General features: G+C 44.1%; 1 protein-coding gene and 1 pseudogene across 1 annotated transcript in view; one reads left to right on the top strand and one right to left on the bottom strand.

Annotated features, from left to right (window-relative positions):
* Positions 1-9667: 9667 nt before the first annotated feature.
* Positions 9668-10712, top strand: LOC139024074 (UDP-glucuronosyltransferase 2C1 pseudogene; annotated as a pseudogene).
* Positions 10713-11288: 576 nt separating this feature from the next.
* LOC112069252 (SEC14-like protein 1) overlaps positions 11289-16914 on the bottom strand; it is a 52998-nt gene continuing 47372 nt past the window's right edge. Inside the window, exon 16 of the mRNA XM_024136545.2 lies at positions 11289-11981. Coding sequence (XP_023992313.1) covers positions 11702-11981 — 280 coding nt within the window. The 3' untranslated portion in view covers positions 11289-11701. The remainder of the gene's footprint in view (positions 11982-16914) is intronic.

Here is a 16914-nt window from a genome sequence, read left to right as displayed (position 1 = left end):
CGGTCAACTGTAAGTGCTGTTATTGTGAAGTGGAAACGTCTAGGAGCACCAACGGCTCAGCCGCGAAGTGGTWGGCCACACAAGCTCACAGAACGGGACCGCCGAGTAATGAAGTGTGTAAAAATCATCTGTCCTTGGTTGCAACACTCACTACCGAGTTCAAAACTGCCTCTGGAAGCAACAAGCACAAGAACTGTTTGTCAGGAAATGGGTTTCCATGGCCAAGCAGCCACACGCAAGCCTAAGATCACCTTGTGCAATGCCAAGCGTTGGCTGGAGTGGTGAAAGCTCGCCGCCATTGGACTCTGGAGCAGTGGAAATGCGTTCTCTGGAGTGATGAATCACACTTCCCCATCTGGCAGGAAAGTTCGGTGGAGGATGAATAATGGTCTGGGGCTGTTTTTCATGGTTCAGGCGTCTTAGTTCCAGTGAAGGGAAATGTTAACGCTACAGCGTCCAATGACATTCTAGACAACTCTGTGCCTCCAACTTTGTGGCAACAGATTGGGGAATGACCTTTCCTGTTTCAGCATGACAATACCCCCGTACACAAAGCAAGGTCCAATCGTTTGTTAAGATTGATGTGGAAGAACTTGACCGGCCTGCACAGAGCCCTGACCTCAACCCCATCAAACACCTTTGGGATGAATTGGAACGCAGACTGCGAGCATGGCCTAATCGCCCAACATTAGTGCCCGACCACACTAATACTCTTGTGGCTAAATGAAATTAAGTCCCCGCAGCAATGTTCCAACATCTAGTGGAAAGCCTACGCAGAAGAGTGGAGGCTGTTAGAGCAGCAAAGGGGAGACCAACTCCATACCAATGCCCTTGATTTTGGAATGAGATGTTCGACAAGCAGGTGTCCACATACTTTTGGTCATGTAGTGTATATCTCATTTGAAGTGCATAGGATGGTGTGAGTCATCGGTCCGTGAAAAACCGCACAATCCCGCCTTCACTCGACCTGAAACTTGAAAGGTAAAAATCAGATATTTCACATATTGGATGATGCAGTGTTTAGATGAGAGAGCTCTCAGATCCTGCAATCAGCTTGAGATTCATTCAGATCAAAACGAACCATCCTCATCCCTGTTGCCAAGACTGATGCTGTAACAGGTGTCTCATTGGAGATGAGGACTTGGCTTTAAACTAATGAAAGCTTTGATGTCCTATCCATTTCACTATAACTAATTATAATACAGGACAAGAAGACACGCCAGGTGAGGGGCCAGGTAGGGCCCAGGGCCCATCTGGTGGCATCTAGGAGACTAGTGTGTCTATCTGGGAAGTAGGACATGAGACAAACCAACCATCAATAACACAGTGGTTTGACTCAGTACCAGAGAGGAAGAGGAAGAGGGAGAAAGAGTGCGTGAAGGGGTCTGGGAGAACTGGGAGAGGTTAAAAAAATGATGATGAGATATTGAGACGGCAGTTGCAGAGAGAGTAGAGAGYGAAGGAGTGAAAGGAGTGAGAGAGAGCTGGGAAATAGAGTGGAGCCGAAGAAAGAGAAGCGAACAAGAGAGACATAGAGAGGAATTTCAGCCACCTAGCAGCAGGCAGGGGCAGCAGCTGTCGTGTGAACYGAACGAAGACTCTATCCATCGAGCTCATCTCATTCAACAGGACTCAGTGAGTCACTCCCTGGCAATGCACACAATAGAACCATTGATGGCCTGTACACCTGAATGTGTTGCAGTGACGCATAACACGCATATTGTACACATGCACACACACAATGAGAGAAGACCAGCGGCATGTCCATACAAACCTTTAGCCCATAATAAGACGCAGGGGGTAACAGGGATACAGAAATGTGATGTCACCGTGACAACAGAGGCTCCATGATTAAGGGAACTTCTATAAAAGCCTTCACGTTGAAATCCCATGAACAATTCACGTGAATTGTATTGCGCTGTTTCAATGGACATTTTGCTTGGATTTGAATTGATTGTCCAACAGTGAACCTATTGGGCGTCATCGCATTGTTAGGAAAAACACTTGGACATCTCAAAACCCAAGAGACACATTGGATGTCTGTGTGTGTCTTTGACGTCGCCTTCACTCTGGACGTATGAACACAGATTCCCCTGATCTAATTTCAGGTGAGAGCAGTTGGAGGAACAAACATGGCAGTTTAACGCTACGCTTGTTTCTAAGCAATATTGAAGTCAGGGAGGTCCCATCTATCATTCTACAATCTGCAGTGAGTCATCGTTTGAAAACAGACCCTGACGCCAGTCTCAAAGTCAAGACAAGAGGTGTTCTAATGTTCCATTTAAAATAACTGGAGCGTCGCTAGCTAAAAGCCTGAGGGAAATGTATCTGGACGGCTAAAAGCTACCTGATACCTCAATGAAAGACTAGCTAAGAGCCAACGCTTCAGCTAACAGTAGCTAACTGACAGATACTGGTCATTAGCTCAAATCTCAGCCAATGCAATCCACACCGCGGCTACAGTAGCTCGGTTAGCGAGGCTTATGCGATCGCTATCGTCTGTGAGACGCCAAGTGTCGCCTGAGAGAGATCGAATTAACTTGGGAGTCGCTACCTGTTTCTCTGGTCATAAACAGTGGAAACCTAATCGGAGTCCACACATAACAGCCGTTAGAGCTAAAGCAGAGCTGAGGGACATCAAGTGTTTTTCACAAAGTGTTACGTAAGATTAGTGCGGTGCGCTAACATAGATGTGCGTCGCGGGGACCGTTTGAGCTGCGGTTATTGCATGGTAATTGAGTTTTTAGGGTGTGGAGCCTTTTGGCAGTTGATTGCTGGTGGCGTGTGCTCAGGGTACTGCGCTAAACTCCCATGGCCTTTTGCTATGGAAATCTGTTAGCATTGTGGTCACATTAGTCATGTTAGAGCCATGTCTGTCTGTCTGTCTGTTTGTTTGTCTCCATCTCTCGCATTCAAAATCCTTCATCAGAAGAGAGTGGAACCCTTACCTCTGTCATTACTACCACCCCTCCGTCCGTCATTACAGACACCAAACCATCACACTATAGTACTGCTCTGTTGCAAGCCTGAAGCATGCAATTCATTTCCTTCAAATTAAATGATTTGTAACTTTGGATTGGAATTTCCCACAACGAAACAAAGGGTACATTTACATAATACAAATTGCTGCAAAATTGCTTAAAAATATATATTTACCGGAGACGTCTCCCACCAGTATTCTCTTCAATAAGAGCTGGTTTACGGTTTTCACCAACAGGTTTTTGTTTTTGCTCGACTTGTATAATACTGTTCAAGCCACAGAAACACTGGGGAGAGAAACTAACATCCCACAAGAAAATATTACAATAGATCCTGGCAAGAAAACACACTACCTTAAAAACATTTATCACAATAGAATGATGAATAATGATGCATTGTGCTCTCTGTACTCCAATTTCAACACAGCTACAGTATGACTAAGTGTGACAAATAGAGCTCAAAGGTAGACAAGAGCCCACATGAATGATTCATGAAGATTAAATTAACACTAAAAAAACTGTAGGCCAATAATTATTTTGTTGTTGCATTCAAATGTTGTTTGATACAGCCACAGGAAAAGGGACCATGCCACAAGTATGGTATGGTCCCCAGAATGGTATGGTCCTCAGAATGGTATGGTCCTCAGAATGGTATGGTCCTCAGAATGGTATGGTCCTCAGAATGGTATGGTCCTCAGAATGGTATGGTCCTCAGAATGGTATGGTCCTCAGAATGGTATGGTCCTCAGAATGGTATGGTCCTCAGAATGGTATGGTCCTCAGAATGGTATGGTCCTCAGAATGGTATGGTCCTCAGAATGGTATGGTCCTCAGAATGGTATGGTCCTCAGAATGGTATGGTCCTCAGAATGGTATGGTCCTCAGAATGGTATGGTCCTCAGAATGGTATGGTCCTCAGAATGGTATGGTCCTCAGAATGGTATGGTCCTCAGAATGGTATGGTCCTCAGAAGAGGAGAAGAAAAGCTTGACAAAAGCTTGACATTGGAGGTCAGACATTTGCTCAAATGCAGACCTACGGTAGCTAGGCTACAGTTTAGTAGTCCAATGTCAGTTGAGATCTCATTTGAGTGCTATCCATCAGAATGTCTGAACCAGTTGTTTTTGTAAAAACTAAAAACAAATGAAATATAACTAGCGAACACTCCGCCCTTAAATCATTGGAAACTAGTCCTTTGATTCAATGCAATTCCACCCCTCTGCAAAAATGTGTTTATCTGTTCAGCATTTTGGTCTCTACCAGTGTGAAATGTGAGTGGTGGAGCTCTCACCTGTGACTAGTGTTCCTCGCTCTTCTCCACACCCCGCACCTGCAGGAGGTTCTTCTCCACACCCCGCACCTGCAGGAGGTTCTTGGCCACACCTATACAGGAAAGCCCTGACAGAACTCCCAGGTGACACACCAGACCAAACTCTGGAAAAAAGACAACCCCATATGTATAGTAGGGGACATGACCGTCACAACCAGCTGAAGAATGAATTGTTATGCAAGTACGTAGCAGGCTACTGTTAGTAGTAAATAGTCAATGCTATTAGTAGACAGTACGTAGCAGTACGTAGAAGAACCTCCTGCAGGTGCAGGATGTGGAGAAGAACCTCCTGCAGGTGCGGGGTGTGGAGAAGAACCTCCTGCAGGTGCGGGGTTAGTAGTAAATAGTCAATGCTATTAGTAGACAGTATGTAGCTTGTAGTCTCAGTCTCAGACCGAGACCGTCTGTTCCACTACTCACCTCTGTAGTGGAACAGACCATTCCCATCCACCAAGACCACCTATTGGGGACAGATACAGAAAGAGGCGATGGGTGAGAGATGGGCAAGTACAGAAAGAGACAACGGGTGAGAGATGGGCAAGTACAGAAAGAGGCAACAGGTGAGAGATGGCAATACAGAAAGAGAGACAACTGGGTTGAGAGCATGGGCAAGTACAGAAAGAGACAACGGGTGAGAGATGGGCAAGTACAGAAAGAGGCAACGGGTGAGAGATGGGCAAGTACAGAAAGGCAACGGGTGAGAGATGGGCAAGTACAGAAAGAGACAACGGGGAATGATGGGCAAGTACAGAAAGAGCAACGGGTGCATCAGAGACGAAGATGGGCAAGTACAGAAGAAAGAACAACGGGTGAGAATGGAGTACAGAAAAGACAACGGTGAGAGATGGGCAAGTACAGAAAGAGACAACGGTGAGAGATGGGCAAGTACAAAAGGACAACGGTGAAGATGGCAAGTACAGAAAGAGACCAACGGGTGAGAGATGGGCAAGTACAGAAAGAGACACCGGGTAGAGAGATGGGCAAGTACAGAAAGAGACAACCGGGTGAGAAATGGGCAAGTACAGAAAGACAACGGTGAGAGATGAGCAAGTCAGAAAGGCAACGGGTGAGAGATGGGCAAGTACAGAAAAGGCAACGGGTGAGAGATGGGCAATACAGAAGAGGCAACGGGTGTAGAGATGGGCAAGTACAGAAAGAGGACAACGGTGAGAGATGGGCAAGTACAGAAAGAGACAACGGTGAAGATGGGCAAGTACAGAAGAGACAACGGTGAGAGATGGCAAGTACAGAAAGAGACAACGGGTGAGAGATGGGCAAGTACAAAGAGACACGGGTGAGAGATGGGCAAGTACAGAAAGAGAGCAACGGGTGAAAGATGGGCAAGTACAGAAAAGAGCAACGGTGAGAGTATGGGCAAGTACAGAAAGAGACAACGGTGAAGAGATGGGCAAGTACAGAAAGAGACAACGTGAGAGATGGGCAAGTACAGAAAGAGACAACGGGTGAGAGATGGGCAAGTACAGAAAGAGCAACCGGTGTGAGAGTAAGGGACAACGTACAGAAAGAGAACTGGATTGAGAGCATGGGCGAAGGCTCAAAGCAGCTCTCTGCTGTCCCTTGTGCTTCTAAGCATGAGGTCTTTCTTCATTACAGGCTAACAAAATAAGAGTTTTCACAAGACTTAGTGAGATTTTGTTGGATGGATGTATTGAACTACGTCAACCGCCCATTCACTGAGATGTTACAGTGCCAAGGTGGATGTACAGGCATATTTCTGCTGTGAATCATAAGCTATGTCGAAATAATTTGAGGAGCGAACATAAAGCAGTGGGGACTGGTTCTGTCAGTGTCCACGGGTAAATGTCAGGATAAATTCACGAGGGCAGTGTGCATGTGTTAGCAGAAAGACGCGAGTGTGTTGCGCTGTTTTCGTGTAGGAGATGTGTTGCGTGTGTATGCATTTGTGGAAGGGACCCGACTTGAGGTGGAGTGTGGGAGTGAGTGATTTGTGTGGGCCGTGACTAACACAGGAGAGTGGGAAGTACAGAGCTGACTTATGACACACATCGTGGAGAGGACGATCGAGGTATTGGATAGCTGAAAAGAAAGGCATTAACACACAGAGATGCATCGCTCTGAGGTGAACAGTTAAAACAGTTGGACACAGCAAACACGATAACATCAATGAAACTGTACTAACCTTTAGTCTCAACAGAAGTTAGACAGTATGAGACATGTCAGAGTGAGATTAGTTTAAACTAAATTGAGACATTAGTGTCTCTGAGTATAACAGTAAATACGTCAGTTAACTGCAACATCTGCAATGCAAAGTGGCCAGAACCTGAACCTGAGGTAGCAGGCTGAGTAGCAGACTGAGATAGCAGACTGAGATAGCAGACTGAGTAGCAGACTGAGGTAGCAGGCTGAGGTAGCAGGCTGAGGTAGCAGACTGAGGTAGCAGACTGAGGTAGCAGACTGAGGTAGCAGACTGAGGTAGCAGACTGAGGTAGCAGACTGAGGTAGCAGCTGAGGTAGCAAGCTTGAGTAGCAAGCTGAGGAGCAGACTGAGGTAGCAGACTGAGGTAGCAGACTGAGGTAGCAGACTGAGGTAGAGGTAGCAAGCTGAGGTAGCAGACTGAGGTAGCAGACTGAGGTAGCAGACTGAGTAGTAGGTAGCAAGCTGAGGTAGCAGGGAGAGCTGGGTCGTCTCCAGGCGCTGCAGGGCCTCCAGCAGATAGGGGGTCTCCCTGAAGGCCAGGAACCCTGAGATGTAGGGGGCGGTCAGGGTCACCATCTGACTGTCCTCATACAGCAGCTGGTAGTGGACACCGGGAACAGACAACAGAGAACAACGGCATAAATGTATGCCTATGTTATAGCTAAGGCTGTGCCTTCAGAAAGTATTCATCCTCCTAAACTTATTCCACATTTTGTTGTTACAGCCTGAATTCAAAATAGATTAAATAGATTTTTTTTCTTCTCACCCATCTACACACAATACCCCATAATGACAAATCGAAAACATGTTATTAGAAATGTTTGCAAATGTATTTAAAATGAAACAGAAATACAGAAATATACAGAAATATCTAATTTCCTTTAGTATTCACACCCAATACTTTGTGGAAGCAAAAAAATCTTCAAGCTCTGTTAAATTGATTGTTGATCATTGCTAGACAACCATTTTCAGTTCACATGGGATGATTTCACCGAACAACAAAATAAAGGGAATATTGAATGATCCTCAATGATCCATTGCATCTCCCAAAAACCTTTTCAACATACATCTGTAAAATGATAGTCTAGAAACTAAAGCTTTGGTTGTCTTCCTCTCAGGCTTCCATGTCTTCTCCCTGGACCTCCTCAATGTCCACCTCTTGAACATCAGACTCTGAGGCCTCATCTACACTGTCACTTTCCAACCTTGTTGAGGATGGCTCGTTGTCAGGCTCAAAAAGCCTCAAATTTGCCCYGATGGCCACCAATTTTTCAACCCCTGTATTGGTCAGCCTGTTGCGTGCTTTGGTGTGGGTGTTCCCAAACAAGGACCAGTTGCGCTCTGAGGCGGCTGATGTTGGTGGGATATGGAGGATGATGGAGGCAACAGGGGAAAGAGCATCAGATCCACAAAGTCCCTTCCACCAGGTGGCTGATGAGATATGTTGGCACAACTGCCATATTGCATCTCCATCCCAAAGCCTGCTTGGAAGTGTACTTCGCCAGACTGCCAAGAACCTTGCCCTTATCCAGGCCATGATTTRGTCCCCTAAAATGGGGGGACTATGTACAAAAAGTGCTGATATTTCTAAACAGTTCGCCCGATATGGATGAAAATACCCTCAAATTTAAGCTGACAATCAGTCTGTACTAAACTTATAGTCATTGTATAATTTAATTCCAAAGTGCTGGAGGACAGAGCCAAAACAACAAAAAATGTGTCACTGTGCAAATACTATGGAGATCACTGTATATACAAATATCTAAATAAACAAAGAAGAGAAGAGTATATACAGTACCGCACGCTGAAAAAAAGACAGGTGACCGACCTTGACTTAAGTGCTTACAAACAGTTCAAATATGAAAAATAAATAAGCACTAAAGTCAGGGTCGGTCACCTGTCTTTTTTCAGTGTGCGGGTTTACCTTAATTTTTTTAAATAAATATGTAATTTCACAGAACTATCCCTTTAAAGACGCACTGATTCTGGTACAAAACAAAACCTCGCAGTTGGTCTTGAGAGGTAGAGACCTGAGTCTGTGTTTAAAAGTCAATACTGTACTGCATACTCATTGTTAAAAGGGGGATGTGATTGATCAAATGTTATTTCCCTCTCTTGTGTGTGTGTGTGGTCTTTCTAGATGTCTCAGGGGCCTTTTGTTTAAACCAGAATATCTTTCCACTGACCTGCACAACTCTCGCTACAGTGTTCTGGCTTAACCATTTTGACAAAGTTGGCTCCAAAGTAAAAAACGTTGTTAATCATTGAACAGAGATCTAGATCTTGGTCCCAAGTGATGGATCCATTGGAGCTGTATCATTGTTTTGGTGTATTTAAAAAAAAAAAAAATGTACCCCCTTTTCTCCCCAATTTTCGTGGTATCCAATCGCTAGTAATTACTATCTTGTCTCATCGCTACAACTCGGGAGAGACGAAGGTCGAAAGCCATGCGTCCTCCGAAGCACAACCCAACCAAGCCGCACTGCTTCTTAACACAGCGCGCCTCCAACCCGGAAGCCAGCCGCACCAATGCGTCGGAGGAAACACCATGCACCTGGCCCCCTCGGTTAGCGCGCACTGCGCCCGGCCCGCCACAGGAGTCGCTGGAGCGCGATGAGACAAGGATATCCCTACCGACCAAACCCTCCCTAACCCGGACGACGCTAGGCCAATTGTGCGTCGCCCCACGGACCTCCCGGTCGCGGCCGGCTGTGACAGAGACTGGGCGCGAACCCAGAGACTCTGGTGGCGCAGCTAGCGCTGCYATGCAGTGCCCTAGACCACTGRGCCACCCGGGAGGCCCTGGTTTTGGTGTATTTGATATGTCCCCAGGGATGACATCTGGAGAGAGTTAGTCTGTGTTGTTTTTGGAAATTCCATCATCAGAGTCATTCTTGAATTACGGTGGCTTTTGGGCATGGGGGGGTTGAAATTGAGCCGCGGCCTGCGGTCCGGGCCGCCAGTTGCGGTCCGGGCCGCCAGTTGCCTATCCTTGCTCTACACCTTAATAAGCATCTCAACAATAGACGGGCTTGATAAAATTCCATTATATAATTTGTGCAAACAATCCTTCAAAAACACAGAGAGGATACATTTCTTCTGAAATTCTGCAGAGAACAAAATACTGATGTTGATATACTTTCAAAGGTTCAAGAAAGTATGTGTGGTATGGTAAGAGCAATGTTTGAGGATAAAGAACGCATAAAAAGCCTTGTGGAAGCGAGGTATGACAMGGTGCTCACAGATCTGCGTGTGGTGGGGGAGTCTTGCTGGTGCATTATATTAGATTGCCTTTAGTTTACAGRGCTCATTGGACCATAGCTGGTATGGCACATTTTGCTCTTTCTCCCTCACCAGTTATTTGTTCCAATTTTTAGATCAGGTTTATCGGAAGATATGAATTTCTTACAGAGGCTCAGAAATATGTTTTATGGCATTATGGTTTTCCAGGAAATTGTAGAGTTCAATATATACTATGATGAGCTTTGTGATAAATACTTTGGCRGAGATATTCATTATTACAGATTGCTCCGTTCAGCTGACCTATGGTTGATTCGCTCTGATTTTGTTTTCGGGTCTCCACGTCCAACTATACCAAACATCATACACATTGATGGCTTCTACTGCAAGCCTMTTCAACCGCTCTCAAAAGAGCAAGAAGAGTTTGTTCAGAGCTCTAGAGAACATGGGGTCATTATAATGTAGTTAGGATCCTTAGTCTTACAAGGGARGTATCCACTGAAATTGCTTCTGCCTTTTCCCAATGCCTCAGAAAGTCACGTGGAGACATGTTAGCGAAAAACCCTCCATTTCAGGCAACAATACAATACACTCCTGGTAAAATGGCTGGCTCAGTCTGACCTCCTTGGTCATAACAAGATCAGAGCATTTGTGTCACATGGGGTTACTAATGTTGTCAAGGAGGCCATTTACCATGGTGTTGGGTTTGCCACTGTTTCAAGACCAATTTGACAATCTTCTCCGGCTGGAAGAGAGAGGAGGAGCCAAGGTTTTAGACATTGGCAGTTTCAATAGAGGGATCTTTGTTCAGGGCTTGCAGGAAGTTCTCCACAACGGGGCCTACAAGTTCAACACGCAGAAGCACTCTAGACTGCAAGGAGACCATACCATGAAGCCACTGGACAGGGCTGTCTACTGGATCGAGTTCGTCACGAGACACAAAAAAGCTGCTGACTTGCGCTCAGAGTCCCACAGGATGCCATGATACAGCTACCACTCAGTGGATGTCATCACCATGTTGTCGGCAATGGTGCTCCTCTTCCTCCTGCCTAATGCAGCTATAGTAAAATACTGTTGCTGCAGGCTGTGTTGGAAAATAAAAAAGGAACATCATATTGTACTCATAAATAAACGTTATTATTTCTGAGAGCTTAAAGTATTTGTGARTAACTTGTTGGGAAATGGGTATAACACAAGTGTATATTTTGTTTAATAAATTGTGTTGATTTATTTCACATTGTTCTATCGAGTCAATTTTATTTGATTGAGGAGGAGTCGGAGGACTCCTGCTAAAATGCCCGCCATTGTCAGAATTTTCATTTAGTATTTTACTGTCTTCTACGTTAATTGTCATGTCACATAAATTACTATGACTCAGAAAATTACTCAGATATTGAAAACTATTTTAACTTCAAGCAGCCAATTTGTAAAGATTCATTGTGGCTCTTGGCTATTCTGAAATTGTTTGGGCGGATGATGCAAAAACCACTATGTTGTGAATTAATCCAATAAAAAACAATGGGAGAGACTCTGGGTAAATTATTGTGTCTGCACTGACTGGGGGACAATTTAATTAGCCTTAGTATAATACCATTATAACAAAATTGGTCCATGTATCAACAAAACAAGCTGAAAAATATCATTAATTATGATGGGTTGTGTTACAGAATGTTTTGAAAGCCCTTGATGGAGAATTAGGGTCGGGTCCAATAGAGGGACTGGAATGGTTAAGAATGAAAAAATAGAGGCAATGAAAAGTTGAGGCAAGACTCATGGTCACAAACTGCTAGGATGACTGAACAGACATGGCCTGTGTGTCAATACCTTCAAGTCACTTCCTTTCCTTGTCTCCTTTCTTTGATCCARACTAATACAAAAGAGCTATTCAGGTGATATACAAAAAGAACACCATCTTTCTTTCATCTAGTATGCTCAAAAAGTGCCTATGAGTCAAGAGGAGAAAAGGAAACCACTTTATAGTATTAAGACGCAGCCCATGGTTAGCATTAGCATAGAAATGGTCKGTTTGGGCTTTATAGCATTAAGATGCAGCCTATGGTTAGCATTAGCGTAGAAATTGTACTTTATGTCTGGGTAGCTGAGCACCACTAGCTGGGCACAGGCATTGACGTCATCTCCTTCGATGAACGACATGTCTACTCCTCCAACCCTCTCCAGCCCGGTGAAGTCGGGACATCTCTGCCAATCCTCTGTGTCCTCCTCCTTCACCTGCTGCCTCCGGCTGGCCTGTTCACTAGGAGAGAAAGAGGAGAGGGAGAGAAAACAGCAAAGGGTTAGTGGCCAAGGGGGAGAGGTTGGGAGAAKATTTGGACCGGCCAACAGATGAAGACTTCTAGTAGTAATGAGGCATTCTACAGCACCGGTCCCCCTACACCATCTGCTTGGCTTCTACATCTCRAGCGTCAGACACAAATCTACCAAGGAGGCGGCGCTGGGAAAGGGGACATGATACCATTATCAGTGACYGTCACAATAGATTCACAAGTCAATGGCTGAGAGAGATAGCTGATACTGGCAGCAATCCAGGGTTACTGTTGGCAGGAAACTTCTCTCTTGCAGAAAGGTCTCACCTCACCTGCCCAGTTGCTGTGTCCCTCTGCTGGTGTCATAGGGTAACTTACTACTGTTCTCCCAAGACAACCCTACCTGAACCTCAGGGCTATCCACTATTGAACAAGGATAACTAGGCCTACGTTCAGACCTTTTACATGGTTATGTGGTTGATGTGTGATATTCCACGAGCACAGTTCATAGGGTTTAAAATACCAGCTTGTGCAGGGCTGGCTCCAAGCGGACACCTAGAAACTCAGTCTGGGTCTCAACGTACTGTTGAGAGTTAGAACAGTAGAATACACAAGGTGCAATTTCYAAATGTGGTTGTGCATCAGCAGTTTCTCTCTTGTTCTGTCAGTCCCCCAGGGGCGCTGACCTCCAGGGGGCCCCCTTTGATTGTGTTAGTCACTCTCGCTCAGAAATCATTAACATGGCATAAGTCATGTAGGAAATGAGCTTTAAAACTGKAAAAATGTGTCTCTTCCCCCTTGAAAAATGAGTAAATGTGGATATTGAATTGACCAGCATGGTTTTGTGGCACAGTCGATGCCACGCAGGGCTAACAGGCCAGAAGGTTGAGGGTTTGCCGACCACCACTGATGAGCTCACTCTCCCTGCCTGTCTCACTACAATACAATCAGAGATGGGGAAAACAGATGTAGAATTTAATGATATATCTATCATTGTAAACCAGGTGGTTCGAGCCCTGGACGCTGATTAGCTGAAATCACTGTTTACTGTTCTAATTACGTTGGTAACCAGTTTATAATAGAAATAAGACACCTTGGGGGGTTTGTGGTATTTGGCCAATATTCCACAGTTAAGGGCTGTATGCAGGCACTAAGAACAGCCCTTAGCTGTGGTATATTGGCCATAAACCACACCCCCTTGTGCCTTATTACATAAGTATATAAAACATATGCATCGTTTTCCTACCAACAGGTTTCTGTGCCAATGCACCACACAGGCCAATAAGCACGTTTTCAACACTACAGTCAAATAGAGTATGTCAATCTCGACAAACATAACATAGATCCCTCCCTACTCAGTATCAAAGGCTTGGCTTGACAATCTATGAATGAACTAGTGTGTGTTTGGTAACAGATGTCTCTTGCCATTGATTGAATGGCCAGTGTGCAGTTTGGATGCTGGAATTATATTTGAGTGGAGTGGATAACGTGCGCAGGTAGGTTACAGGAGACTTCTGAAGTAGCCTGATCAGATGAAAACGTTGTGTCTAGTTGTGTTTCTGACACACACAAAAAGGTAATACATTTTAAAAGTTAAGTGACAAATATTTAGTCTATATTGAAGCCTTAGGTTCGAGATCGAGGAATAGCCACTCGGATCAGAAAGGAGGCAGAACGCGCGTTAAACTTTCCTGAATAACAGGGCCTGCTGGGAGCATAGGCCTGTGGCTTCACTATATAGGAAGACATCGGGGAATGATGATCTGCAACAGACAGTGCATCAATATCATAAGTAAAAATACAGCCAGACTGTCCTGTACGGTGCCTTTCTAGACTTTAGAATTTGAGAGTAGACCCACAATTGATCCAACTGGAATTAAAATAACAGGGCTTTTGCACCATTATTTCAATTGCATTTTCACTGCAATTTGCAGTCTATAGTAGAACTGTACTGACTTGAAAACAATAATGTCCCTAAGACTTTACAAATTTAATTAACTGTATAACGGATAAAACATTTTGAAATGTAAAGCGAGCCAGCAAAAAACAACAATCATAATTTTAAAATGTAATTAAAATTACACCCCTTGCAATAATACTAAACAACCTTTGTACAACACCTAGCAACTAGAGACTTTTGCCTTTTTTGGTATTGTTGGACAGTTGGGCAGGGAATTACACGTAGAACGCTTGGCGTAAAGAAAACATCGTGCAATAGGGTTATGACCCAGTTGCATGGGAATGGTAACCGTGGTCATATAGTGAAGGTTTGGCTAAACTGCCTCCCTCCGTACTTGAAGGCACGTCGCTGTGGCTTCGACAACAGCCACCTAGCTACATCCGAGCCGTGCGTCTCCGACCATCCGATGAAAACCACTCAACACCAATGTAGCAACGGCAAGTACAGAGTGAAACGAGTCTTCGGTGTGGCAAGGCAAACACACTAGTGGATCGTGTCCTAATAGGGTTAATCCACTTGGTAGGAGTTGCTCATTAATTTGACATTTTAGTCATTTAGGCAGATGTCTTTATCCAAGAATTGGGTTACCGTGCCTTGCTCAAGGGCACATCAAACAGACTTTTCATAACCTTGTCGGCTTGGGGATTCCGAGCCAGCGTACTTTTCAGTTACTGGCCCAGACACTCTTAACCCGCTAGCCTACCAGCGCAGATCACTCGAGGAATGGTAGCCCTCTCTATTGCTCATATAACGTTAGCGAGGATTGTGGACAGTATAATGTTTTTGTAAATGACAGTCTAGGGACCACGAGGGTTTGAGTCATTTTCGTTTACCCCCCCAAGTACACACTTATTAGTGTCAGGTAGGGGAATAGCACCATTGAAAGCTTGATTTCGACGACACAAGTTTAGTCACACGAACATTGTTGTCTTGTTAGGCTAGCAGTGTGTTCCGTCAGGTTTTCTGTACGGCACATATGATGGCGTGGCCATGGCAAAATAAATGTCACCACACTGTGATACAATGATCATGAAATATCATTCGTGCAGGTAGGGCCTATTTCAGTCAAACATTTAATTAGGAAGGTTTTTGGGGAAAAACACTGAAAATTGACAGCATGAAAAAATTGTTTCATATGAATTAAATTAATCATTATTTTATGTTTGCTTTTTTAAAACTATTTTGAGAAATGTGAAGAAAGACACCCAGTAAAATACTACTTGAGTAATTCTAAAAGTGTTTGATTTTAAATATACTTAAGTATCTAAAGTAAATGTAATTGAAAAATGTTACTTAAGTATCAAAAGTAAAAGTATAAATCATTTCAAATTCCTTATATTAAGCAAACCAGATGGCACGATTGTTAGTGTTTTTATTTATTTATGGGTAGGCAGGGGCACACTCCAACTCTCATTCAGAAACAAAGCATTTGTGTTTAGTGAGTCGCCAGATCAGAGGCAGTAGAGATGACCAGGGATGTTCTCTTGATAAGTGCATTTATTGGTACAGACACCCCAAAAAACAACGTAAGTAGTACTTTAAAGTATTTTTTACTTAAGTACTTTACACCACTGTGCACTACTACCCTAATTTCTTCACAAATGAAGGAGAAGCAAGAAAGATTATACATATATACACAGAGAGAGAGAGAGTCATTTTCCCCCAGTTTCACTTAATTAGCAAATGCAGCTGGCTAGTTTAGCCTACTGAAACACCCTGCTCAAACAGAGGGATGCTATGTTAGCTAGCTGGCTATGACTATCCAACACAACACTGGAACTCTTCTAAGTCAAGGTTTTACTAATTTATTGTCACRGGGGCCTGCCGCTGTAACTGCTTACTGACTGTACACTGTAACGTTACTGCATGATTCTAGCGGGTTTACTAACGCGTTAGTTCTATTAGCTATGTTGACTATGACGTTACTTTAGCTAATATGGTGACAACGATGTAGGCTGTGTGTAACGGTTATGATATGGTTTGGCTTGGAAAGGTTTTCCCGCCTGGTCACACACAGCTGATGTGTTGTGCATTGAAGTCKACAAGTGAAMGGAAGAGGTGAGAGGAGGGGAGCGCATGGATGTGAGAAGGACTACAGCGTTCAGGGGTGTATTCATTCCGRCGATTCTGTTGAAAAACGTTTCTTAAACGGAAGCAAACGGGGWTAAAKATATTTGAATTTGTCCAACAGAAACTCTTGCAACTGTTGGACTAATGATTACATCCAATATAAGCTTGGTACAGGCAAGAGTGCGCAAGGCAGTATTGAATGTCACTGTCACCTCAAATGTATCTCTCGGCCTGTGTGCACCTACGTTAACTTTCATTCATAGGCTAGGTTGTAGCAACATCATGATGGATATAGGGACAATTTGAGCATACTGTAGTTGCCTAAACATATCGCTGGCCTAAACATATCGCTGTTACATTGAACTGGGTGAATGGAATACGAATGACATTCATCCAATATGCTTTAATAGAAAAATAAGGCCATGCTCATGAAAATAAAATCATCCTCTCTCATCTTGAACGGCACTGACCGCCASTGCTCCATGTGCCAGACAACAGCTCTGCCTCTTGAAATGTCTGGCTTTATTTATACTAACTAGCTAGAAAGCACTGTAGCTACCAAGGGGCTAGTAAATGATGTGAGCTTGCTAGATAGCTAGCAGTCACACCTGTCTGTGGTGTTCTACAATTTGACACAGGTGAGGTGGAGCAGCGCGTGCTSCTTTTCGCTGCGAGTAGCTGTGAAACACAGTTTACAAATAGCCATTATATTATTACAAATTGAGAGGAGAAACGTGTTTGACATTTCCCATTTCTTATTGAGGAAGAATAGACATGTAGTTATTCGAAATGAACAAACAGAAGTGTCAAATTATTGCAGCGAAGATCTTCTTTGTGTGTACCACTGACGTTTAAAAATAACMTTTGTACCACAGACAGAAGGAGAAACTCAA

The sequence above is a fragment of the Salvelinus sp. IW2-2015 genome, unplaced genomic scaffold, assembly GCF_002910315.2.
Source record: "Salvelinus sp. IW2-2015 unplaced genomic scaffold, ASM291031v2 Un_scaffold951, whole genome shotgun sequence".
Classification (NCBI taxonomy): Eukaryota; Metazoa; Chordata; class Actinopteri; order Salmoniformes; family Salmonidae; genus Salvelinus; species Salvelinus sp. IW2-2015.
The sequence above is the reverse complement of the archived record's forward strand: the minus strand, read 5'-3'. Positions and strand labels throughout refer to the sequence as shown.